Source organism: Sesamum indicum, linkage group LG2, assembly GCF_000512975.1.
Source record: "Sesamum indicum cultivar Zhongzhi No. 13 linkage group LG2, S_indicum_v1.0, whole genome shotgun sequence".
In the NCBI taxonomy this organism is placed as follows: domain Eukaryota; kingdom Viridiplantae; phylum Streptophyta; class Magnoliopsida; order Lamiales; family Pedaliaceae; genus Sesamum; species Sesamum indicum.
In genome coordinates this window covers 16,827,168-16,852,010 of record NC_026146.1, presented here as the reverse complement: position 1 = coordinate 16,852,010, position 24,843 = coordinate 16,827,168, and the positions used below count along the sequence as shown (strand labels likewise).

Sequence of the window (24,843 nt, the reverse complement as noted above, 5' to 3'; positions counted from 1 at the left end):
TAGTCTCCAAGGTTGTCTTGGGATGGTATCAATGGAGGGTTTGGATATGGTGGTTTCATGTCTGGCTTTGGGCCTTCTCTTCTGCTTCTTTGTGTTGAAATGGAATGAGTTTAGATACAGCAGAAGAGGGGTGCCCCCGGGAACCATGGGGTGGCCTTTTTTTGGTGAGACTAATGAGTTCTTGAAGCTAGGGCCTCAGTTCATGAGAAACCAAAAAGCAAGGTCTGTTTCATTATATGTATATCTATATTCTCTTAACTAATCTTGTTCTTCTTAATTAATCATAGTAAATCGAATCGTCTTTCATTCTTAATTTTCGCAACAAATCATTGTGGTTCATTGGTAAGGATTGCATGTTGTTACACTTTTAATAGGGGGACGTGAATTTGATGGTACTAAATATATGTCCTTGTTCTTGCATATGAGGTCATTATGTAACGGTGTGGTATCATTCTATTTTCTCATCTTTTCCCTTGTGTTAATTTTAAAATTTTAAAATCAGTTCTTCTCTTGGTGTTAGTTTGTCTGTTTATTTATACTATTTATTAAGAGAAGGTCCTTATAATAATTATCATCATTGAGAAATACCTAAAATACCCCTCCATACACATATTTCCTCCAAAAATGACCATATTTTGTTATTAATTAATTCAACCAATGATTTATATTCATACACGTTTAAAGTTAATTCATTTTATTAGTTTCAATCAGTTATTAATTTTATTTTTCGGCTTATTTTATTTAATTAAATAAATATAAAAAAATTTAAATTACGCGGAGAACCTGAGTGTACTTCAATTGTTTAAGTAAAGAAAAAATTGCTTGAAAACTAGAAATGGGGTAGTCAGGAGTTGTATTTTATCGGAATTTTCTATTCTAAATTCTTATTACATCTTATATGTTAATAAATATATACACATCATCTTTACGAATGTTACTTTATTCTATTTAATTCAAACCTTTATTCACGTAACAATGTATATATTTCAAATAGAATATAAAATAGAAAATTCAATCCGTACGTACAGGTTGCGAAGTGAATTACTTTCCAAAAATATATATAATTGAACAGCTTTATATAATTACATTATACCACACCTTAAACGAAAAAGTACTAATCTCTAGAAAAAAACACTGAATTTGATAAATGACAATTACATATATATATATATATATATTTCATATGAAATAATTGAGTGTTGGTTCAAATTATGCATGGATGAACAGGTATGGAAGCGTTTTCAAGTCCCATATACTCGGAAGTCCGATGGTTGTCTCGACGGATGCGGAGCTCAATAGATTTATCCTGTTGAATGAAGCAAAAGGGCTGGTGCCCGGATACCCACAGTCGATGGTGGATATCTTAGGAAGCCGGAATATTGCTGCTGTCCATGGCTCTACACACAGATACATAAGGAACAATCTGCTGTCCCTTGTCGGAACCCCAGTGGTCAAGGACCGGCTGTTGCCGCGTCTTGATAAGCACATGAGGCTGTTCCTCTCCAACTGGGATGGTAAGACTATCGACATTCAACAAAAGACCAAGGAGGTAAGTACCAACAGTTTGGTCTCGTCTGCAGAAGCGTGACTGAGTCTGATTTCTTTATAATGATTTTAGTCACCTATGTTGTCCAGATGGCGTTCGCTATGGCTTTCAAGCAGATTGCGGAAGTTGAATCAAGTTCAATTTACGATAGTTTTAAGTGCGAGTTTGATAAGTTTCTAATAGGGACGCTGTCTCTTCCTGTCAACCTTCCAGGGACAAACTATCACCTGGGATTTAAGGTAAGGTGTGGTGACGTATTGGTTGATTCCTCGTATGTACTATGCATGCAAGAAATTTGTTGTTTAAGAATTGGTGAGTTGTGTGTGTACAGAGCAGGGCAGATGTGGTCAAGACTTTGACAGAATTGATGGAGAAGAGACGTGGGGCTACTGCAGGAACCTATGATGACATGCTAGCGCATTTGTTAAGAGACGGGACGACGAGGTACGGGCTGACTGATGAGGATATTATTGATCAGATAATCACGATATTGTATTCGGGATATGAAACGATGTCGACAACTTCGATGATGGCTGTAAAGTATCTCCATGATCATCAAGAAGCTCTGCAAGAACTCAGGGTACGTACTACTACATCAAGACCATATAGTTTTCTTTTTCCCAACATTTTCATTAAACTCACAACTAGTGCTTATCGATGTAATATCTTTTACTAATTTGTGTTGTGTTTCTGTCAGGACGAGCATTTTGCCATACGAAAGAGGAAAGCAGCAGAAGAGCCGATCGATTGGAACGACATTAAGTCCATGAGGTTCACTCGTGCTGTAAGCCAGTTGCTAACACACCTTAAGACGTACTAATTTTGGCAAAAACAATGTTGCTGCATCGTAAGTGCTATTGGTATTCTGACAGGTTGTGTTTGAAACTTTGAGACTGGCTACTGTTATCAACGGGGTGCTAAGGAAGACAACACAAGATGTGCAATTGAACGGTATGATCATGAGAAACAAACTATTCCATTGTCTTAATTTGTGTCTTTTCTTTCCTAGAGACTTTTGTCACTTCCTAGGTTCCATTTTCATACTCTCTTCCAATTCTTTAATCAGGATTTACAGTCCCTAAAGGATGGCGAATCTATGTCTACCTGAGGGAAATCAACTACGATCCGCTCCTCTATCCTGAACCCCTAAAGTTTAATCCATGGAGATGGCTGCAGGTAATTAGTTACGCACTTCAGTATCGTCCGCTTTAATAGCAAAAATGTTCAAGTCCCTTGTTTTCGTTTAGTGTAAGATGACAGTACACACTGACGACTACATATTGGAATGTTGTAGGATGAGAAGTTAGAGTCAAACAACTATGTTCTGTTGTTTGGAGGAGGAAGCCGGTTGTGTCCTGGAAAGGAACTCGGAATAGTTAAGGTTGCTACGTTCCTTCACTACTTAGTAACTACATACAGGTAAGTAACCAACATTGTACAAAAAAAAATGCCTTACCATTTTGCAGGCACTTAACAGAGGGAGACGGAAAATTCTAACCTAAAATCAGGTTTGACCAGAACTAAACAATTACATGACAAGTTTAATATATTTGTCTATGATTGGTGCACAACTCAAGAAAAAAGACCAATCATATAACAATATATTACACTTGTTTTGTGATAGATTTGATTCTTTGGAACCTGAATTAGGTCAGAATTTCTGTGACTAAGAGAATGATTCTTAGCGCTGATTTGTATTGCAGATGGGAAGAAATTGGAGGAGAGAAGATGTTAGAATTCCCAAGAGTGAAGGCACCCAACGGATATCACGTCAACGTGATGAAGATTTAGTACATATCACAGTTTCATGCATGGATCGAACTGAAAACGCGACTCTGATGCTCTCTATGACTTCTTTCTTAGTATAACAACTTTTCTTGTATGTTCTCATTTCCGTGTAAGAAATCGTTAAACATACTCATGATTTATGAATATACATCCAACTGTGGGAGTGGACAACTATTTTGGAATCATTTGAAAAAGAGATAGTAATCATGGTATTCTCAGAAAAAGAAAATAAAAATGTGATTGATCATTTTATTTGAATTGTAGAAGTATATATTTAAGATATGATTAAATTAGAATTAATAATGCGTGGGCGCGAGCTAATTCAAAGGACGGATAGAAAGGTTAAAGGCCGGCGTGAGGGCCCATTTGCAGAGCATGTCGTCCCTCCACATTCTGGTCTAGTTCAAGTGTTAATTTGATTTGATTTTATTCTATTTTATAAATAATTTACAAAGTATCATCAGTCTAAAAATTTAAATTATTAGAAATAAAAAATATTAAACATTAATACCTTAAGAAGTCTATCAAATCCTACACACAAAATTTTTCTTTCGTAAATGTACGTCTTGTTTGGTCTAATTCTGACATCAAATTAAATAATCACTCTAATTATACTTAATATTTATACTAATATAAAAAGAAAGACATTTCATAAACGACGATTTATGACCTGCAACATAATCTTTTTGTTTATGTTGGTAATACATCTAAATTATTTTGTTTTATAAAAATTATGATGTATTTATATATATTATTTATAATATATTTTAAAATATAAATTATCATTCATTATTATAAGTATAGAGAAATGATGTGTCATGACAAGGAATTATTAATAGGTTAAGAGTATCGGATTGCACGTGACGGCGTGTGGTTTACAAATTACAATCAAGACTACGTGCAAACATATTGCAGACTACGGTGTCTCCACGTTCGTAGTATCCAATAATTACACTGCCCATGTTGAAACAATATTATAGTATATTCACATATTACTGCTGTCGTGTCGTTTTCAACCTCCCCGTTATTCAAACCATGTAATTTCGGGGTGCGTTCTTCTTACTTTCCACATTGAAAATTTTGGAAGTAGGTTGTGACCGACGGTGTGGAAATTAGTAATATGAATATTGCAATAGCTGACTTGACCCAAAGGGTAGTGGGGAAGTAGAGGAGTCTTAACGATTTGAGGTTGACGGAGCTGGACAGGAGCAAGCTGAACTGTCATCCTCTGAGTACTCGGTCCAAATAATATATGATTTATTACATATTTAATATATTCAAATTAAAGACTAATATTAGGAAAAAAAAAAATATAACGTTACTTATGTGGGAGTGATATTTCTAGTCCTGCATAATATTTTTCCTCGAATTAGTCCTGTAATTCTAAAACTTTTGACAATTTTCAATCGTTTTTCGGCTAAATTGCCCAGAAAATTGTGTGTAACTTGCACATGACCCAATTAAAAATTATAATTTTAGTCCCATAATTCAGAAGGTGTTGGCATTTTTATTCATGTAACTTAGGAGTGTTGATATTTTTGGTCCTACACGAATTGGTTTATATGACTAAAATTGTTATTTAATTGGATAATATGAAAGTCACATGTAGCTTTTCGGTCGAATTAACAGAAAAATTATTGATATCCGATTCTCAACTAATACTGTAAACAACATCTTATAGAATTACATTAATTTATACAGGATCAAAAATATCACTCCCTTAAATTATAAGACTAAAGCTGCAATTTTTTTATTTAATATATTAATAATTCAAATCAATAAATAAATTTAAACAATACAAAAAGCAATAAGAGTTTATATGTTTTTTTCAATTTTCTTTTTCCTTTTTTGGTGGACAAGGGAGTAATAATAGTGAGGCGTATAGCCCAAAATTCTACTTCTATTCAGCCCACCACAGTTGGACCACACTATAAAGAAATCATAGAAAGTATTTTTTTTTAATTAGAAAAAGATGCTTGATTAATAATTTATTCTCTATTTTGGTAAAAAATCAATTTTTTTTTCTTCTTGAAATTAGGAGGAAAAATTAAGTGCTTTATTGGAGAAGAATCAAGAAAAGAGATCATTTCCCTTTTGTAATTTGTTTGCTAGAATTGTGTTCCGAAGACTAAAGATTTACCATTTATAAAATAAATTTCCAGTATATAACTAATTTTTGAAATTGTTTCTATAATTATTGGTACAATGATTTACGCGTAGAATTGTTGGGCTGTACCGAAATTATTAGTACAGATCTACACAACTCCCATTGAACTTGGAGCTGTTTCTTCTCCTTTATAAAACGACCATCTTACTTCCCCAAATCTTGCTACCATTTCTCTCTCTCGCACACACACAAGACGCACAGTAGAAGTGAGAAGCAATGGCAGGAGAGAGAGCAACCCCTCTGCTGAAAGATGAGTTAGACATAGTGATTCCCACAATAAGAAACCTCGATTTCTTGGAGATGTGGAGGCCATTCTTTCAGCCATACCATCTCATCATAGTTCAAGACGGCGACCCTTCTAAAACAATCAAAGTCCCCGAAGGCTTTGATTATGAACTCTACAATCGCAATGACATCAACAGAATTCTGGGCCCTAAGGCTTCTTGCATCTCTTTCAAGGACTCTGCTTGTAGGTGCTTTGGCTACATGGTCTCCAAGAAGAAGTATATTTATACCATTGATGATGACTGCTTTGTGAGTATACGGTGACTTAAATTTTGCCCTTTTCTGTTTTCTGTACGTTTCTTGATCTTCTGGATTTCTTGTGCTTTGTGTTAGAAGTTGGATCTTTTGTTTTGATGAAAGATTAGACCTTTTCTTAGTATTGGGGTCTGGAAAGTTTGGATCTTGGATCTTGGATCTTGGGGGGTTTTGAAGTGGTTTATGGCTTTAAGTTGGTTTTTGTATTAGGTAGTAGTTTGGGGATTTTAAGGTTGGTTTAGAGTGTCCTGCTGATCTGGGCATGTTAAATTATTGTAGTTTATGTGGAATTTTGTTTTCATTTGCTGAGGTAGGAACTTTAAGTTTAATAATCACATCAAAGGCGGATTTAAGTTGGGAATTACGTTGTGATGATGTGGTGCAAGTTTTAGATTCTTTTGTCATATATTCTTTTGTTTGTCTGGTGCATTTTGTTTTGCTCCCTGGGATTTGGTAGTTGTCTATTTGTTCAGATTTCTATTTGATCTTCATTACAGTATGCTTTGATGATGATGGTCGTACTTTGTGAAACTAGAATGTGGATGTAATATAATCTTACAGAGACAATACGTTAGTTGTGGATCTTGCAGAAACAGACCAATCATCGACAACCATAATCTGTTTCCCTGTTCTTGTACATCTGAGTTTGTTAATGTATTTTAACATCAGAATGCCTAAGATCTGGAACAGATGAATGCTTCAATGTCAACTGGTCTCTTTTCTGTAGACTTCCTTATGAAACTATCTTTACTTGGACACCACATGCTAAATTTTTCTGATAATAGCATATTCTGGACTAGAAGCTGTTAAATCACTTCTCTTGGCCTGTATGATATGCCGTTGTGTTTGTACTGTATTGTAGTCTACTTGTTTTGTGTAATAATCAGTTCCCACTGCATGTCCTTCTGGTTGCACGAGCAGAGCAATTCTTTGCCCTTATTGCAATTTCGTAGTATTATCATGTAACCATAAAGTTAAGTTGTCTACATTTGTTGGTAGCTTTGTGAAATGACGTGCTTAAGTTCTAATTATGCTCAGATCGCACAAATCTTTTGCAACAGGAATCAGAACATTAGTCTAGACTCTAGCTGTGTAGCTGCCACTTAACATCTAAGTTATTCTTATTGATAAATGTTGTCTCTTTCCTTGCACTGTGTAGGTTGCCAAAGACCCATCCGGCAAAGATATCAATGCTCTTGAGCAGCACATAAAGAATCTCTTGAGTCCATCCACTCCGCACTTCTTCAACACTTTGTATGACCCGTACAGGGAGGGTACAGATTTCGTTCGTGGGTATCCTTTCAGTCTGCGTGGGGGTGAACCAACTGCCGTTTCTCATGGCCTTTGGCTCAATATCCCTGATTATGATGCGCCTACTCAACTTGTTAAGCCCCGTGAGAGGAATACCAGGCATGTATCCCTGAAGTTGCAAAAAGACCATGAGAAGTTTCATAAATATGTGCTAACCTAATTTTGTCTCCCTCCAGGTACGTTGACCTCGTCATGACAATTCCTAAGGGAACCCTCTTCCCAATGTGTGGTATGAATTTGGCATTCAACCGTGACCTGATCGGACCCGCAATGTACTTTGGACTCATGGGAGACGGTCAACCTATTGGGCGATACGATGACATGTGGGCTGGCTGGTGCACCAAGGTATTAAACTGTTTTATCACCTTAGGCAGTTCTGCAGTGATTAGCAGTCTCGTTAATTCAGCACAAATTTTAACTTGATCTTCAAATAGTTCATTTCTGATTGGAAAGAATAGCCAACATTCTTGTAACTCTCAACTATTCCTCTGTATTCTACTATCAAGAACATCCTTAAAACTAAACTAAAATTGGAAAATCTCAGGTTATATGCGACCACTTGAATCTTGGCATCAAGACAGGTCTGCCTTACATATGGCACAGCAAGGCCAGCAACCCTTTTGTGAATCTGAAAAAGGAGTACAAAGGCATCTACTGGCAGGAAGAAATTATTCCATTTTTCAAGTCTGTGACCCTTCCGAAAGAATGCATAACTGTTCAAGACTGCTACCTTGAACTGTCCAAGCAAGTGAAGGCCAAGCTCTCCTCCATAGATCCTTACTTCACTAAGCTAGCAGACGCTATGGTCACATGGATTGAAGCTTGGGACGAGCTCAACCCATCTGGAGACGCTTCCACCAAGCTCGCCAATGGCGCTGCAAAATAGACTCATTTATAGTTATTTAATTCGGTATTTATTTTTTGTCCTGAGTTGGTTAGGCATTATTTCATAGTTACGATTTTGTTGAGGAACAAGTTGATAATGTTTTGAAGTTGACCTCAAGCATTTGGTTTGCTGCTTTTCTTAAGATTATTTCGATTCTTGATATTGGTCATGTCAATTGCTCGCTACCACAACATTTCGATGAGGATTTATACCAAGATTTTAAGGTTTTTGAGTTACGCAATTTTGTGGGCAGCAGATTACAGATGTGGTAGCAGCAGCCGTGCAAGAGCATATGTTTATGTGGGGAAGGTTTCTGTTAACGTTGCTTTTGTGTCTATAATGTCCTGAGGCAGATTGTAAAATACAAGAGATAGATGCACGCAAAAAGCGCCGTTGCCGGGGATCGAACCCGGGTCACCCGCGTGACAGGCGGGAATACTCACCACTATACTACAACGACTGTTGATGTCAGAACATAGGACAATACTATCCTTATCGATATGTTTTACGTTTTTAATATTATATCTTATTATCTCCCTGCCCAAAAAAAGAAAAAATCTAACATAATAATTAGTGAGTATATATTAACAGAAAATAATATTTTTGGTTTCTCATAATAATAAATTTTACAAATTCAATAATAAGAAGAAAATGTCTTTAATTATGATATTACTATCAATATTTATTGATATTTTGGCGGTAATATCTTTTTCCTCACTCAGATTTGTGACTACTTATCTAATGTGATGAATTAAATACAATTTTTATTACTATTATAAATTTAATTACTACAGTTAATTATCATAAGTAAATTCTTTTTGTCAGTATTCAGTACAATTACTCGACAAATAACTCCGATTTTATCACTTCACATATTATTACTATTACTATGTATATTATCTTTAGTGATTAATGCCATAAAATCTTCAAGTAGAAACAATTTCTATATTATAACTTTAATAATTAGTATTCATTATGTAATATTAACTCATAAATTAGTCAATCAATCATTCATTGGACATGCATACAACACATTTAGTGTAGTGTCACACCCACCCAACACATATTAGATGCTGCATTCGTATGTTCAAAACATATATAATAAAAATATAAATACGGTGGTCAAATTTAAAACACATAACTTACTTTTTAATGAATAATTTCAAAAAATTTTGGGGCTAAGATAGCAAAATAGAAAAAGAACAGATCGATGAATTGAAGATTGATTGTTGTTTACTTTTCAAAACGAATTGATCAACCAATGTATTTTGATTAAGAATTTGGATATAATAAGACATGCTTATTTTATATTTTAATGTTGAATGTCGACATTTCCTTCATGGTGTTATATATTGTATATTTTAATTTTATGAGAATATATAAAAAAAATAAAATATATATTATAAATAGTCGTGCCAGTATTGTGTTTTATGCTAAAATTTTTCATATCGTTGTATCCGTGTTCACATCGTCATGTCCATGTATCATAAACACACACTATTCTTCCATAAAGAAAACAAAGAAAAACAGGGAGACAGGCGTGTATCTGCGTGTGCGGACTGCAGAGTTGCTCGTCCAAGAGCCGAAAATAAAGCAGTATAGACGCGTCTAATCCAAGGTTCCCAAAATGGAGAAGAAAGGGGGCAACCATTGTTCAAATCATTATGCCCAATTCCGTATAAATCATCAAAAGCATGGAAAGTAAAACATGTAAGTCTGTTTGGATGGACATGTTTTCTAATTGACTGTCGCATTGCATGTGGCAATCTTCCAAGAAGAAATAGGGAATCTTGTGGCCATCAATCCAAACATGACAGATAAACGGTCTCCATTCCTCCTTCTTGCCCTACCCACCAATGTCGTCGTATTGTTGGACACAAAAATTGCCTCCAAACTGATCATCGAGCGCGTTTCAAATTAAATTTTAATTTATACGATTCATTGACGAAGAAGAAGGATAAATGCAAGAAGTACTTCCAAACTCATAAAATATCAATATAATCAAGATTTTGAAATATACAAATATATGTCTCTTGACACACACTCACGCACTCAAACACGACTTTATGAAAAGTAGGAGGAAAAGGGGTGAGCTAGGTAGGGAAAAAAGATGGGGTTTACACGAACAAAGAAAATTGGGGAGAGGAAGTGTAGGGTTGGATTAGTTTTCCATGTTTGGCAATCGGAAGTAAAGTCGCATCAAATGATGAATGACACTTTAAAATCCTTTCCACAACTTTTGAAATGATCAGTGTGATTGTGACAGATGACCTTGCCTCCTGTCTTTTCAGCTTAATTTCTCTCTTTGATATTTGCCTGTTGTTTCCCTGGACAGTTAATCCAGTCAAAATCAACTTTGACTTTATTTTTGTTCAAAATAGAATGACATGATCCCGTATTTTTTGAGAAAATTTTTATTCCAAACTCGATTTAGTCGAATGAGAACAACTATTTTAATCATAAATGCTTCTCTATTCACTTTTTTGTTATAATTTTTTTATAGTATCTAAAAAATACATTTTTTTTGTATTATCAATATCTTAATATACCACGAGCAATATGTATATATATCGTTAACATCATGAATTTGTATAGATTTTTTTTTTATAGAAATGGTAACTACATGATTAAATCATTATATATTAATAAATTAAGTAGCATGTTGATTCGATTAGTAAACTTACATTACAATAAATTGAAAATTAAATTTTAATATATATAAATCCACATTAAGTGGGAGAAATATATACCTACACGTGTAGTGAGACTCGAACCCATATCTCTATATAAATAATATATATAGAGAGAGATATTATACAGGTTTCTCCAATCCTCGATCTCTAAACCTCACATGTATAGCTAGTATCTCTATATAAGTAGCATATATATCTATATATATATATATGTGCCTCTTGAGTGTTGCCTTCTTCCTCTTCGCTACATCTGAGCTAAGAATCCAGATATATAAGTATTTGAGCATGGATGAGCAGCAGCAGGTTCAATCATTCGAACATTTTTGCTACATCCGCTGCAACTTCTGCAACACTGTTCTTGCGGTAATTAATTATTATTAATGCGATGCACACCGGCCCCATGCATGCAAACTCCATAATACGTCAACCTTAACTAGTTATATGAATGAATATGATGATGTATTTGATGAATGGATGTTGTAATGACGAGGTGAAATGGAAGGTTGGGATTCCATGCAAGAAGTTGTTGGATACAGTGACAGTGAAATGTGGGCATTGCAGCAATCTCTCATTCCTCAGCACCTGCACTGCCAAGCCGCCAATTCAACCACAATGCTTCAATATTGATCATCACCACGCCTCAACTCTTTTTCATCATCATCAGGGTTTGTGCAGTGAATTTAAGATCAACGGCCAGTCTGTATCATCATCATCATCAACTTCTTCCTCCACAATATCCACCCAGCCCTCATCTCCTAAAGCTCCATATGTCGTCAAACGTATGACGTATAAATATATATACATACACATACACACAGAGACACACGTGTGCGTGTTGGAATTTCATCCATTCTTTCTGTAAATTTGTTGTATAATTATTGCCTCTGTATTTGCAGCTCCTGAGAAGAAGCATAGGCTTCCATCCGCCTACAATCGCTTCATGAAGTACGAAAACCCTTAATCCAACTTGCAACTTTCGTTCTCTTTAGTTAATTATTTACTGCATTTTATAATTATTCAAGAACACAATATATATATATTATATAATCCTCTAATATGGAAATTAAGTTACACAACAATTAATTAATCCAGATTTAAGTATATTTATTTCTGCAGAGAGGAGATACAGCGCATAAAGGCTGCAGATCCAGAGATCCCACATCGAGAGGCTTTCAGTGCTGCTGCCAAAAATGTGAGTCCTCCAAATTAATATAATTTGATCAATCATGCATGCATCAAACCATAACATGCACGCTAATTACCTCATTAGTCTCCAATTTTTTCCCTAATTAAATCCAACTCGTTTTTAATTGGCCTAAATGCATTTTTCTCCCATAACTTAGACTATTTGGCATTTTTCTCCCATAACTTAAGTAGGTGGTTAATGACAAATTTTTGTGACAGTGGGCTAGGTACATTCCAAACACTCCACAAGGATCTGCTTCCACCAGCGGTAGTAACATTAATGTAAGAATTCCAGATCATCATGCTTTTTTTCATTTTTTACTATTTCTTCAAACTCAAAAGTTGGCTTTCATATATATATATATATATTTTAATTTCATGTTTATTTGTTTGTGTGTGTCTGTGTAGGCTTAAGCAAGAACAAAACTGGAAGCAATCAAAAGGGATTTGGTCTTAAGATGAAATTAAGGCTGCTAGTTTTAAGGCAATGTGGGGAGAGGAATGGAAATATTGCTAGTTACTTAGGTATTTAGTTCAGTTAATCTCAATTAGCTTTGTCTCATATGTAACTATCGCTGTGCTAATTAAAATGGAATTTCTTCCTTAACCCTCAACTACATACTGAATCTGAGTCATATATAATTTCAATTTTCTGGTTGATTTATAAATTTTCGACCATAATTGTCTTTAAATTATTATTATTTTTTTAATTTTGTGATTTTTTCATATGGCTTTTTAATTTTGATACAATAAAATAAAAATTACCAACTCTATATACTTAGAGAACTAAAATTATGTTCCCAACATGCAAGAACCAAGTTAAACAACTACTTAAGGGCCAAAATTCTATAGCCTATTTAGATCAGTACTGATCTTGTTGGGTTGCACATATATATTAATCAAACTTTTAAGGTGTTGGGCTTACAATTTGCTATTCACAAACACAAACAGCCATTTATTGGGAAGCTAATTTAGTTCACAATACTTTTAATTATTTCACGTGGTACTAAAAATTTGTGGTCCCAAATCGAAGTACAAAGTTGTCCCTGTCCGTAATCTCTCAAAATTAACAAAAGACTGCAATCAACAAGGTCAAAACCATGTGCCTCCCATCTTAAACTTGATGTTCTAGCTAGGTATGATAGAAAGGAAAATACATGCTTTTTTGTTTTTTTTCTAAAAGGAAAAGGGTGAATAACAATTTATCCTCCTACAATATTAAAAAGAGCAAATTATTATCTTATAAAAAATAAATAATAATTTACCCCTCTGTATTTTAAAAAAGAAAGCAATTTACCTCCTAAGGTAGGGAGGTAAACCGCTTCATTTTTTAAAACATAAGGCGATAAATTGCTACATTTTGAAAAATACAAGGGGATAAATTGCTATTTTATTTTTCATAAAAGAGTTTTTTGTCTATTTTCTATAATACAGGTAGGTAGATTGCAATTTACCCAAAAAAAAAATACGTACTTTATAAGTCGACCTGATTCATGGGTTCAACGAGCTGGCTCGAATTGAATTTTTTTTTTTTTACAAATTCATTACCCATGAAAATTAGAATACAACATCATGAAAAATTAATTAACAGCTGGATAATTTTCAAGATTAGACTGAAAACACGACTCGTTATGCATCAAGATTAATGTAATATGATTACAACTTTACGGGGGGAAATGGGATGTCATATAATGTAAGTAAGATTAGGCACGCCTACAACTTTAAGGTACAAGAATAAAGGTGTGGATATATAAATGGGGGCAGACACGTGGAAACACATGCATAAGAACAAACATCTTTTGGAGCAGTGAATGATTACACCATCACTTTAATCACACCTAAATTTAAATGAATTAAAGTAGAAACATGCAGTATTGATTTTGGACCATTAATTTACAGCCAGAAAAATGATTACCCATCTCAATTAAAAGCTTGCATCTATATTCTATACTATAGAGAGTGGGATCAACTTTCCATGCTGTTGTAAAGTTCATCTCTTTTGAAAAGCTTTACCATCATCAAAATCTCATTTTTATTGCGAATCATGTAAACATTTGGATTTAGAAAAACAATATTAACTCTTCCAAATTGTTACTCAAATCCTGAGTACAAAATAGACTTAGTTATACTTAAGTCTATTCTAAAAATATAAAATTATAATTTTTTTTTAAAAAAATAGTTTTAGAATTATTTTTACATCCTATTCAAAAATTCTCCGTTTAACATTTGCCCCTTTCATTAGAATTTGGACAAAAAATGCTGGTGTTAGTAAAAAATTACATAAATTTTTAATTTTACCCCTTATATAACATTCTCATGTATATTTTTATACTTATAAAGGGATAAATGCAATATATATAAATATATATGGAATTAGGTTAATTAACATTATTATATTTTTCTTTTGTAAGTACAAAATTATTACATAAAAATATTAAATGAAGGGTAAACTTGAAAATTTTTATGTAATCTTTTTTTTTTTTTGTTAATGTCAGCATTTTCGTCCAAACTCTAACGAAAAAGGATTAAATATAAACAATGAATTTTCTAAGGGGGTGTAAGTGTAATTTTAAAACTGCGTTTGAGAAAATATAATTTAGTATTTTCAAAGGGAATCTAAGTGTAATAATAACCCTAGAAAAATAAATCTTCAAAATGGATAATTGCAATAATTTTTACTTTTGTAGCGATAATACGTTGTAAAAAATGTCGTAATTATTTTTTTAAGAAAAATTGAAGTTTGATTGTCTAAAAGAACAACTTACTATTTATAATTTTTCGAATAAGCTGCAGGAGTTGGTAGAAAGCTATTAAAAATTATAAAACAAAAATACTCTTTACAACTTATTTTCAGCGGCAAACACTCTTGATGCAACCCTTGAAGTACTCCAGGAAACTGCTTAGCTTCAATGTATCTGAATTTAAAATCAGATTGAGATTGTGGGAAGCAGATCAAGTATGATAATCAGTAGCTTATTTAACCATCTAAAATAGTACTTAATTGGCTCAAACAAACACAAAGAGCCACAAGTACTAACATGATGTGGTGGCTTTTTACAAAGATTAAGCAACCTTAAGTAATATAAATGTCTTCTGACACTAATTAATTACCTCAGGCCCAGGTGCTGGTTACATATTTTTCTTCAAAAGTAAAATTTCTTGTTCATGTCTTCCAAATGCTACCTAAAAGACAGCAAAGGAATAGTATTCCGAAGATTTGTTGCAGCTTCTCTTCTCTTCAAGTAATTGTAGAATGGCAGAAGATACCATTTTCCAGCTTGAATTGTGTGTAGTGTTTCTGCTGTTCTACTCTTTGAAGATGTATTGACAACTCGAGCAAATCAACAGTGTTTGCACCTTCAGATGATAGATAGCTCTTTAGTCTTGGAGCATTCGGTTCTTGTGAAAGTTCGGTTTGCGGAACTTCCAAACCAACAGAGCTTCGTTCTTGGTCGGTTCCAGATGAATTAACAATACTTGGCGAAAGGTTATCAGACCCAAAACATTTAGCAGAGTTCTGAATAGTACAGAGGTCAGCATGGAGATTTTCTTGCGCGATCTGAGGATGAGGCATTGACGTGCCTGCTGAGTTGTTTACTAAGTTCTGTGATTGAGCTGACAGAAGAGAGAGAGCACAGCTGGAATTTGAGCCCACAGATAGCTCTTGAACTGATAATGAATGGTTGAGGCAATTCTTAGAAGGATACTGTTTTCCCATGCCATGCAAATGGAGGAGAGATTTTGGAAGAGACTGAGAGAATTTCATGGGTGCTGGTAATTGAGATATTTGACTTGGCTCTTCTTCCAACTTAAGGTGCCCACTACGCATAGCTGGCTCATTATATTGCAGCCCGAAAAATCCACCCGAGAGAAATCTTGAGAAATTTGATGCATCAGTTGTGAAATATGCGGCACCTGAAAAACAAATAAACAGGCACGGATCAGTCTACTTGTACGCAATTGAGACCTCAAAAGTTTGTTGTTTATCCAGCTTTCTCAGCTGTGGGATATGGAGGCATTTGGAGAAGGGGCTTGAGGGAATATTGCTAGCAATTATATATGGTATCCATATCATAACTCAGAAATTTTGCATGAAACGATGAAAGGGTTAGGCACAAAATAATCCTTTATGCGGAGAAAGGCAAAGAGAAATTTTGCCCTCTGCTCCTTACTTTATATAGTTGAAGCCCGAGAAAAAAATGAGAAGATAACAACGAAGAAAAGTCTAAATTGTGCAAGTAAAACTTTTGCAGCTTACCTAAGTGATTGTCGAATTGAGGCTTTCTTCGACGTTCATTGTGGCCTGCAAGGCGTTTCCGACAACTGCGCTTACCTTCATCAAACTCCGCTAGTACATGAAACCTACGAGTCAAATCGTTATTACAAGTCTGTATATAGGAGAAAAAACAGCAAAGACTTATTTGGCCCAATTCTTTATATGACAACCATTTTTGCATTGAGATAGTCGCTCTCTTAATTAGGAGGAAAGGCCACAGAGTATTAGCAGTCACACTTGAAAATAACATGATTAGTTCTATGTGAAAAACTTACAAACACCGTCATTTGATATTTTATGCACTATTAAGCCAAATAGACCACAACAAAAAACAGAACTCATTTAATCAAGCCATTTTTCAAGATTGTTGAGTCGTTTGCTCGTATCATACTAGAAAATGCTGGGTTCTAGTTTCATGACAGCTTCATCTTTAGTGCAAAGGAAAGGTGGAACCTAATAAAAATTTATTCTAATTAATAAAGTTTAGGTATGTGAAACATGTTTGTGAGAGGATTCTTTACCTGCTGCATTGCTGACAAAACCTTTGCTGGATTCCATTAACAATGACCACAGCAGTCTTTGAGTGAACATCGCATACTTTGTGCCTTTTATGGTAATCCTTTGAGGAACTCAGGTCCTTGTTGCATCCAAGAACCTGGCATGTAGGAATCTGAGACTGCAAATTCGTGATCCGAGCTCTTTTTGCTGGCACAAAGGGCTCTGGAGAAGACAATACTGAGTTGTCCACAGAAAATTGATTATCATTCTTTTCTTTTGGAGCAGCCAACTTCTCGTCAATGACTGCATTCATAGAGCTGGAAAATGTGGTGCTAAATTCCGATAATGTGATGGTAGAAGTAGACAGCAGCGATTTACCAGAAGGATTGTTGGCCTCATCACCAGAGATCTTCAGGCATTGATCACCAAAAACCGACTTTCTCATCGTATTAGGCAAAACGGGTTCTACAAATGCCATGCTCTCAACTGAATTCCTACTAGGAATAGAAAGTGATTCTCCACCCCACTTGTCCAATAAATTTCTACTTCTCACGAGACCATCGACCTGGAAATCTGTATCCTCTGCAAACAGCAGCGCTCTCCCCCCAAAAGCATAGCTCAGAGACTCCATTCTCTGACTAAATTGAAACTGGCCACTGCGTTACAGACCGGCAAGACTAAGAAAACCAACAAACTTTCACTTTTGCTCTTTATCCTTGATTCCGAACGTTAATTTTTCTCACATGTGCTAAATAAAGAAAGGAAAAACACAGAAACATCAATATTGAGAAACTATTTTATGATTACTCTAAAATGTTACTGGATAAAACATCACATAATCATATTAAGATAAAATTGTCTCAATCAGAAGAAATAAATTCGGAGTTAGATACCCCAGAAAACGAAAAATTCAAGAAAGTATATCCCCCACATATTAATTAGCAGTTGCCACTCAAATCCACAGACATATAAACAAACTAAAAGTTTTTACAACAGTACTCGCATGAAACTCGCGAAATCGCGAAGAAATTACAAAAATCAGAAACCACAATATGCAGAGTGCTTAAGCACAAAAATTACCTCAAAGTATCAGTCACTTTCTGACCACAATCAATAATTTAAGAAACCCAGGAAGAGCAAATGAAAGAAGCAATTACGAGAAAGGCCCAATGAGAAAAAATGATTAAGAAACACACACAGCAGGGAATCAAGGCAAAAGATTTCATCTTGAATGATAATTGATGAATGAGAAGAGTTGTCAACGCCTTACCTTGTGAACAGTGAAGAGACAGAGAGAAAGGGTATGGTGTATAATGTAATATATATATAGTGAAGGTAGCGCTGTATGGTGAATTGGTATTTTTATTCAGAGTGGAAGTGGTGAAGAGGTTGAAGTTGAAGCAGATACAGTGATGAGAGTCAACATCATTTCCAGTTCCACTACCCCACTTTGCTAAATTAAACCCAGCTCCACCTCCTTTTATAGCTTTTCATTCCATACTGTCTCTCTCTCTCTCTCTGGGTGACTGCCTATGTGAGAGAGAATGAGGCAAGAGAGAGAAAATCCAATGTATTTCAAAAAATCAGTTAAAAATTTCTCTTTATTTTAAAAATGTGTAAAACAATTTTTGTAAACTTAACTCAAACACTCCTCTTCATTAAATTTAATTAACGATGTTAATTTTTTTTATAAAATGATTTTTATACCTTTATTTAATATATATTTTTTTTAGTGATTGGTGAATCTTTTTTTATTAAATAATGATCGTCAAATCTAATTAATTAATTTCAACTGTTAAATTTTAAAAGAATAAAAGATCTGAATTTAATAAATTATTTAACTTATATTATATATAAATAATTTATAATTATAAAAAAATATTATTATTATTATATATATATATAATAAGTAAAAAAAACCCATTTCAATTTTCCGATCGCGGACCACCGTGAATGCTACGCCATCTGATTTCTTTTATCTTTTTTTTTAATTTTTAATTAATTTAATAAAATATATTTTAGTTGATTAAAAATAATTTTAGATAATTATAATAATTATTATACTCAAATTAATTAAATATATATCTTAATTAATTAAGAATAATTTGAGATAATTATAATAATTATTGTACTTAAAATAATTTATAACTCATAATTATTATAATTGCTTAATATTTATATTCATGTTTATATCTAAATTTGAAAAAATAAAATTTAGTATATTAGTCTTTGTAATATAATTTTTTAATTGTGTTTTTGTATTTTGATTTTTAATATAAATATGTTTAAAAATAGAAGAAATTATATTTTTAAAAGAGAGAAAAATGCAAAAAAAAAAATTAAATTCAATTTGACCATAGTAATTTTAGATACAATATAGGGGCATATTTAGTTAATTAAAGACCAAAAAAATGTCAAAATAAGCAAAAAATCGTAGCAGAAATTTACTTAAGGCTCATGCATCCCACCTTCCGTTAGTTTCTAAAGAAAGGAGTTTTTTTCTAAATTTATTACAACACAGGAAGATTTTAGCCTATTTTTAAAATATAGAGATTTTTTTAGCCATTTGAAGAGAACACAGGGGGTAAAATAAAATTTTTTATCAAAAAAATAAAAAGCTCTTTTAACATTTACTAATTTCCTCAACCAAAAAAAAAAAATCTTTTTCTAATTTTATTCTCAAAAACTTAATTGAATATAGTCAATAATTATTAAATGAAGCGTATACTAAAAAAACTAGTGTCGAAACATAATATTGTAACTCAAATTCAAAATTTTTGATTAATTATAAAAGTTTAAGATCTTAATTAAAATGATATGAGATCTTACAGAATCAAAAAATTACACAACAAGAAGTAGTCATGCACAAAACACATGATAGATAGTTGCACAATAATATAAAGCACATAAATTCCATCGATAGCGGAATCACTAAATATTAGTATACTCTTATAACATTGCAGTCCCTATCATCGTGCCCATTAAAAACAAAAAAAAGAAAGAAAAATTAAAAAGAAGTTAAAAACACAGAGACACACACACACACTAAATTAGCTAGAGTGATTAGTCAAGAATTGCTAATTGCAGGTAATTAGGTGTGTCTACTCACAACTGAGTAGTGATTTAGGTATCTAATCTCCCTTCGTTTCCCAACCAAAACATATCCCATTTTAGCATACAAGAATTAAATTAAAATTTTGTTATACCTAAATGGTAGTAATAGGCATAGGGCCCTCTACTTAGAAAAATTAGATGAGATCGTGCTACTTCCATTCTTAATTCAATCCACCAATCATTGATTCAAATATACCAAGCGTGGAAGGGGCATTGACCGTGGATCACTTTTTAGGGGCATGCATCTTCCGACAACACATCCTTTCAACTTCCTAAGTTACATATTTAGTATGTGTAAGAAATTCGTACCTAGCCTACACTCACTTCATGTACCCACTATTCTAATTATTAATTTAAGTAAGAAATGAGGGGATGGGGATTTCTCATAAATTTTAATTCGAATCGAATTTGATTATATTTAAATTAATTATATAATAATTAAGTATATTATATCTATTATATGATTGATGTATAATTTTAAAAAAATAATCAATTACATTAATTATATAATTAATTTAATTTGATCAGATTGAGTTTGGGTAATATTTTCCAGAGTTGATTAATCATTATTATAGGTATTGCGTATAACTTTCCTGTTAGAGATGGTTGTTAGGCATTGTGGAACAGTCCACAACCATAATTAGCATCTCTCCATGAAGAGAAAGGAAAAGATTGGTTAAGAGAGTAGGAAAACATGATTGGTTAAAAGGAAGCATATGTTTTAATTTGTTGTGGGCTTTAATCTTTTTATTATAAAAAGTTATATACATTGAATTTTATTAGAAGAATATAAGTTTTTGTTATGATTCATTATCATTATCAAATGTTAAAAAGTGTGAAAAATGTGGTTGTGAAACATTTATTAGCAGTTGTTTTTGCATACAAGACCCAAACAATAGTTATAATTAAAAGTCACGTATAAATATTTTGAATATAGCTAAAATCACTACAAATATTAATTATTTTTTTATCATAACTTGAAACTTTGGTGTTATTTCTTTTTCTTAATCCTGGTAGATGACATTGGTTTTTTATATTTTGTTTTTAATTCTAGTTTTCTGCTCGAAATTAATCCCCATTTATGGTTCGTGGTTGCTGCTAGCCAAATAGAATTTTTCAATGATGGGGTACTAATACAGAACTTCCCACTAAATAAATCGACCTTACACATGTAAATACGATAATACCTTACACCATTGCACCAATACTTCGAGTTTATTTGTTGTGATTTAGAGTCATGTATTGCTTATGAAATAACTTATTTTTTTTTAGTGTTTTAAATATATATATATATATTATAATAAATGCATAATTTGTCATATTTTTATGAGGATAATGTCTTCTTATAAAAGGTTAAATGCTCCTAATCATATGATTTTTGGCAGGTGATTCAAACTGCTCCACTGCTATCTGGTATATGCATGTAGATGGATTAAGGTTTTGCATGAAAAACATCTAAGCCCATTAAGCCTTCACTCTAGGCGGCCCAATTGGGATATCTATGAAGCCCAAACAGAAGGGCCAGACCAGAATATGGGAGGGCTGAGCCTTAAACATAAACTTGATGAAATGAGAGATTAATAAAAAATAGGAAAGATGAGAACGAAGAAGGAGGCCTTGAAATGGCTAAACAAACAGAAAATAAGAAAAGAAGAAACCCAACTTACACAAAGAAACATATGTGTTTACACATTAAACGTACAAACAAATCAGACAAAGTTAATTTGGAGTGATTTGCCAAAACCACATGAGCTACGGCCTACATCATCAATTCCCCGGACCATTAATATGGTGGCCAATCAGCATACATTGGATTAAGTAATATTGGTGGTTGCGAATTGAACACTAACTTGTTGATGAAAGAGAAGCATGCAAACTGGTCTGAGAAACACATTACTCCACATCATGTTTCTTGGTATATACACAGTACTGAAAGCTACCTCTCCCTAAGTACATGACATTGGCATGTTTTCCACATCAATTGTAAATGAGAAGTTTGAGTGGTTTACAACTTTCAAGTTCCCATCTTCTTAGTAAGGCTTCTTTTCAAGACAAATCTAAAAGACTTTTACAAAGTTAAAATGGATAATAATTCACGGAATGAAGTACCGATCAAGTTGCAAGTTAGGATATGAGGATTCCACTCCTTAGAAACATATGTAACGAGGCCCTACTTTTCAGACACAATATGCGGTGTTAATTTAATGATCTTTGTCTCCGTATCTATTTATATAATGGTATTTATTTAGGTGTTTGAGTAGAGTTAGACAAACTAGACCAAATTTATTTCATGAAAAAGTAGTTCTCCATAACACGAATGCCTCGATCTCTCCATTTTAATTTGCCAAAGCGGACTTTGTAATAATAACAAGTTCCAACCTAATGAAATAAATATTGAACTAGCTTATATTATTAGTTCGATAATGTCTAGTCCAATAAAGTAAACATGCACTTAAGTTTTGCTTTTATTTAGTTATTTGCTCGAAGACTGATCACTATTATTGATTAGGAAAGATTCAAAAGATCATAAATTGTTTACAGACTGTTTATATTACTCATCAACAAAGTCGTGACATTGGTTGAGAAAGAATTTGCACACATAATTTTTGACAAAAAAATGAATTATTCTTATTAATTGTGCCAACATATGTATTATGTACTCCCAAGAATACTAAACACTATTGATAAGGATATCTTGCATCATGCGCTTGAATTAATAAAAAATCCACCGAACTTGATCAATCATTGATGCCATTATTCTTACAGAGATATGTCTTTAGACAGCTATAGTTATACACTGATCATCTTCATAGGCAGTGTGCGTGTGTGTGTGTTTTATTATAATATATATATATATATATATATATATATATATATATAAAAGATCCTCGTGTAAGGTCGTCATTTCCCCTGATCTAGCTACTTTTGATTTCTGCTAACTCCAAAAAAAATCCAGGCGGGGGGGCCTATATATATTCTGTCTTTATTTGTTTATCATAAACATGCATTGATTGGGCATTAAATTAAAATATCAAAATATACTAAGAAAAGTTGAAAACAGTAATGCTTTTTATGTTGATCCCATGATCGATTCGATGATTAGACCAAAACATGCATGTATATATGCTTTGGTTTTTTGAAACGCCAAACTAATTTGCACTCAGCCTTAAAAGGTGCGTTGAAGATAATCAAGAACACACTGAATTAATTAATTAATTTCCATATTCTTTTTCTTTTCTTTGATTTAATTTCACCATTTTATTATGCATTCATGGCATATTCATGTTAATTAATTGTCTTATGCAGGAATTACTCCAATGATCCAATATCTCCAATCACATGATTCCCGCGCGGGAACAATGTGATTTTTTCTGGGGATTGTCTTCGATAGGAAATTCTTTCAATAGTTCTTTTTTTTTTATGGGGTCTATTGCAATTGATCTTGCTATCGAAAATCTATCATAAATTTTAATTTGTTATGTATATCCGTCACAAAAATCCATCGAAAATAAGCACTTGTTTTGTATTGAGTATACTAATCACGTTACAAATTCTAAACCATGGCATGACATGATGAAAAAATTGGTTCGTTAGCATTTTCATTTTTTATGTACATATATGTATGGACGTCTATAGTGAGATCTATGGACGTCAACCACAAGATTCAGCATAAATAGAAAAATCTACAATGTATGATTGTTACACCTAAAGTTAGATATCAGTTAATGATAAAAGGTTAAATCAGAATCACATGGGCGTGATGATGCTTTTTTATTTTTTTCTTTTCATACCAAAAACTGATGATTCCTAATCATGCATAATTATTCCAACTGTTGTAGTGGGTGCACTTCAATAATAATCCTGAACCACCTCCATCACATACCTCCAATTTCCAAAAGCATACAAGAAATACACTAAAGTTGATAGACAGGGAAACATTCTAAACTGTACATAAAGATGCAAATCGTGAGCAACTTTCAGAGACTGAAAAAGAAAAAGAGAAGGCAGAATCTGCGACCTGATTCTTGATTCCAACCATTACCAAGAAATATTATATTGTAATATGAACTCCAAAATTAGCATTAATTATATGGAATAATTATGGTTACACTGTGGCAGCGCTGGGGATTTGTGTGCCAATCTTGATTCTGTCGAGATGGGTTGTTTCATAGACAGGCAGGCTACTGGAGTAGAAATCTAACTCATGGCTTGGTAAATCAAAGAGATCAGAGCTTGAATCGCTGTCTGCACCGTCGTCTGCGTTACTGAACTTCCTGAATTCCCAGTTCGTGGTGGAATTCCTGGTTGGAATCCCCGCCGCGGGATTCCCGTTCCTGGAATTTTTCCCTGGATCGCCGCTGCTGATTCTGTATTTTTCTTCCATCCAGGCGTAGTCTGTGACCTTTTTCTCCGCAAACAGCGCTTTCTCCAATGTGGGCCTGAAATTCCCACTGTTTTGAGTCCTGGAAATCTCCTGCTGGAGATCAGCCAAGTTTCTGAATTCCTTGTATGATTTTGTGGGAGTATTTGCGTAAGGAGGAGGTGTTCTGAACCCCGAACTCGACGATGAGAACAACGATGACTTGGAATCAGTGCTCGCAGCAGTACTACTGATAGTGCTGCTTGTGATTCTAAAATGGCTAATGCTGCTTCGTCTTTTCCTCCTTCCGCCAGGGCTTTCTTCTTCCAAGCTATCCTTCATCGTGCTGCCAGATTTCGATTTTTTCTTCTTTAAATGTGTTTGACTGAAGAGGGAATTCAAGAAACTAGCCAGCCTGCCGCCTGGAGAGCTAGGCTGCTTGTGTTTCTTCTTCTCTTTGATCATCTGCTTCTGATCCA

General features: G+C 33.6%; 5 protein-coding genes and 1 non-coding gene across 6 annotated transcripts; 3 read left to right on the top strand and 3 right to left on the bottom strand.

Moving 5' to 3' along the window:
• LOC105156751 (cytochrome P450 85A-like) lies at nucleotides 32-3,337 on the top strand. Its single transcript, XM_020691961.1, has 9 exons — nucleotides 32-222; nucleotides 1,228-1,549; nucleotides 1,636-1,785; nucleotides 1,878-2,126; nucleotides 2,244-2,330; nucleotides 2,419-2,497; nucleotides 2,613-2,722; nucleotides 2,841-2,965; nucleotides 3,250-3,337. Exons 1-9 carry the CDS (start codon nucleotides 32-34, stop codon nucleotides 3,335-3,337), a joined length of 1,401 nt encoding a protein of 466 aa, XP_020547620.1.
• On the top strand, nucleotides 5,718-8,474 carry LOC105156478 (alpha-1,4-glucan-protein synthase [UDP-forming] 2). The gene is made up of 4 exons (XM_011072614.2): nucleotides 5,718-6,035; nucleotides 7,201-7,451; nucleotides 7,529-7,697; nucleotides 7,897-8,474. Exons 1-4 carry the CDS (start codon nucleotides 5,718-5,720, stop codon nucleotides 8,236-8,238), a joined length of 1,080 nt encoding a protein of 359 aa, XP_011070916.1. The 3' UTR covers nucleotides 8,239-8,474.
• Nucleotides 8,627-8,698, bottom strand: TRNAD-GUC. Its single transcript has one exon. It is a non-coding gene; the product is annotated as a tRNA-Asp (tRNA).
• On the top strand, nucleotides 11,086-12,732 carry LOC105156477 (protein CRABS CLAW). Its single transcript, XM_011072613.2, has 6 exons — nucleotides 11,086-11,294; nucleotides 11,434-11,710; nucleotides 11,828-11,876; nucleotides 12,048-12,123; nucleotides 12,336-12,398; nucleotides 12,525-12,732. Exons 1-6 carry the CDS (start codon nucleotides 11,142-11,144, stop codon nucleotides 12,528-12,530), a joined length of 624 nt encoding a protein of 207 aa, XP_011070915.2. The 5' UTR covers nucleotides 11,086-11,141; the 3' UTR covers nucleotides 12,531-12,732.
• Nucleotides 15,072-18,423, bottom strand: LOC105156476 (squamosa promoter-binding-like protein 6). The gene is made up of 4 exons (XM_011072612.2): nucleotides 18,161-18,423; nucleotides 16,914-17,638; nucleotides 16,375-16,478; nucleotides 15,072-16,031 (listed from the first exon to the last, which is right to left on the bottom strand). Exons 2-4 carry the CDS (start codon nucleotides 17,519-17,521, stop codon nucleotides 15,355-15,357), a joined length of 1,389 nt encoding a protein of 462 aa, XP_011070914.2. The 5' UTR covers nucleotides 17,522-17,638; nucleotides 18,161-18,423; the 3' UTR covers nucleotides 15,072-15,354.
• Nucleotides 23,858-24,837, bottom strand: LOC105156750 (protein BIG GRAIN 1-like E). The gene has a single exon (XM_011072968.2). It carries the CDS (start codon nucleotides 24,827-24,829, stop codon nucleotides 24,110-24,112), a length of 720 nt encoding a protein of 239 aa, XP_011071270.1. The 5' UTR covers nucleotides 24,830-24,837; the 3' UTR covers nucleotides 23,858-24,109.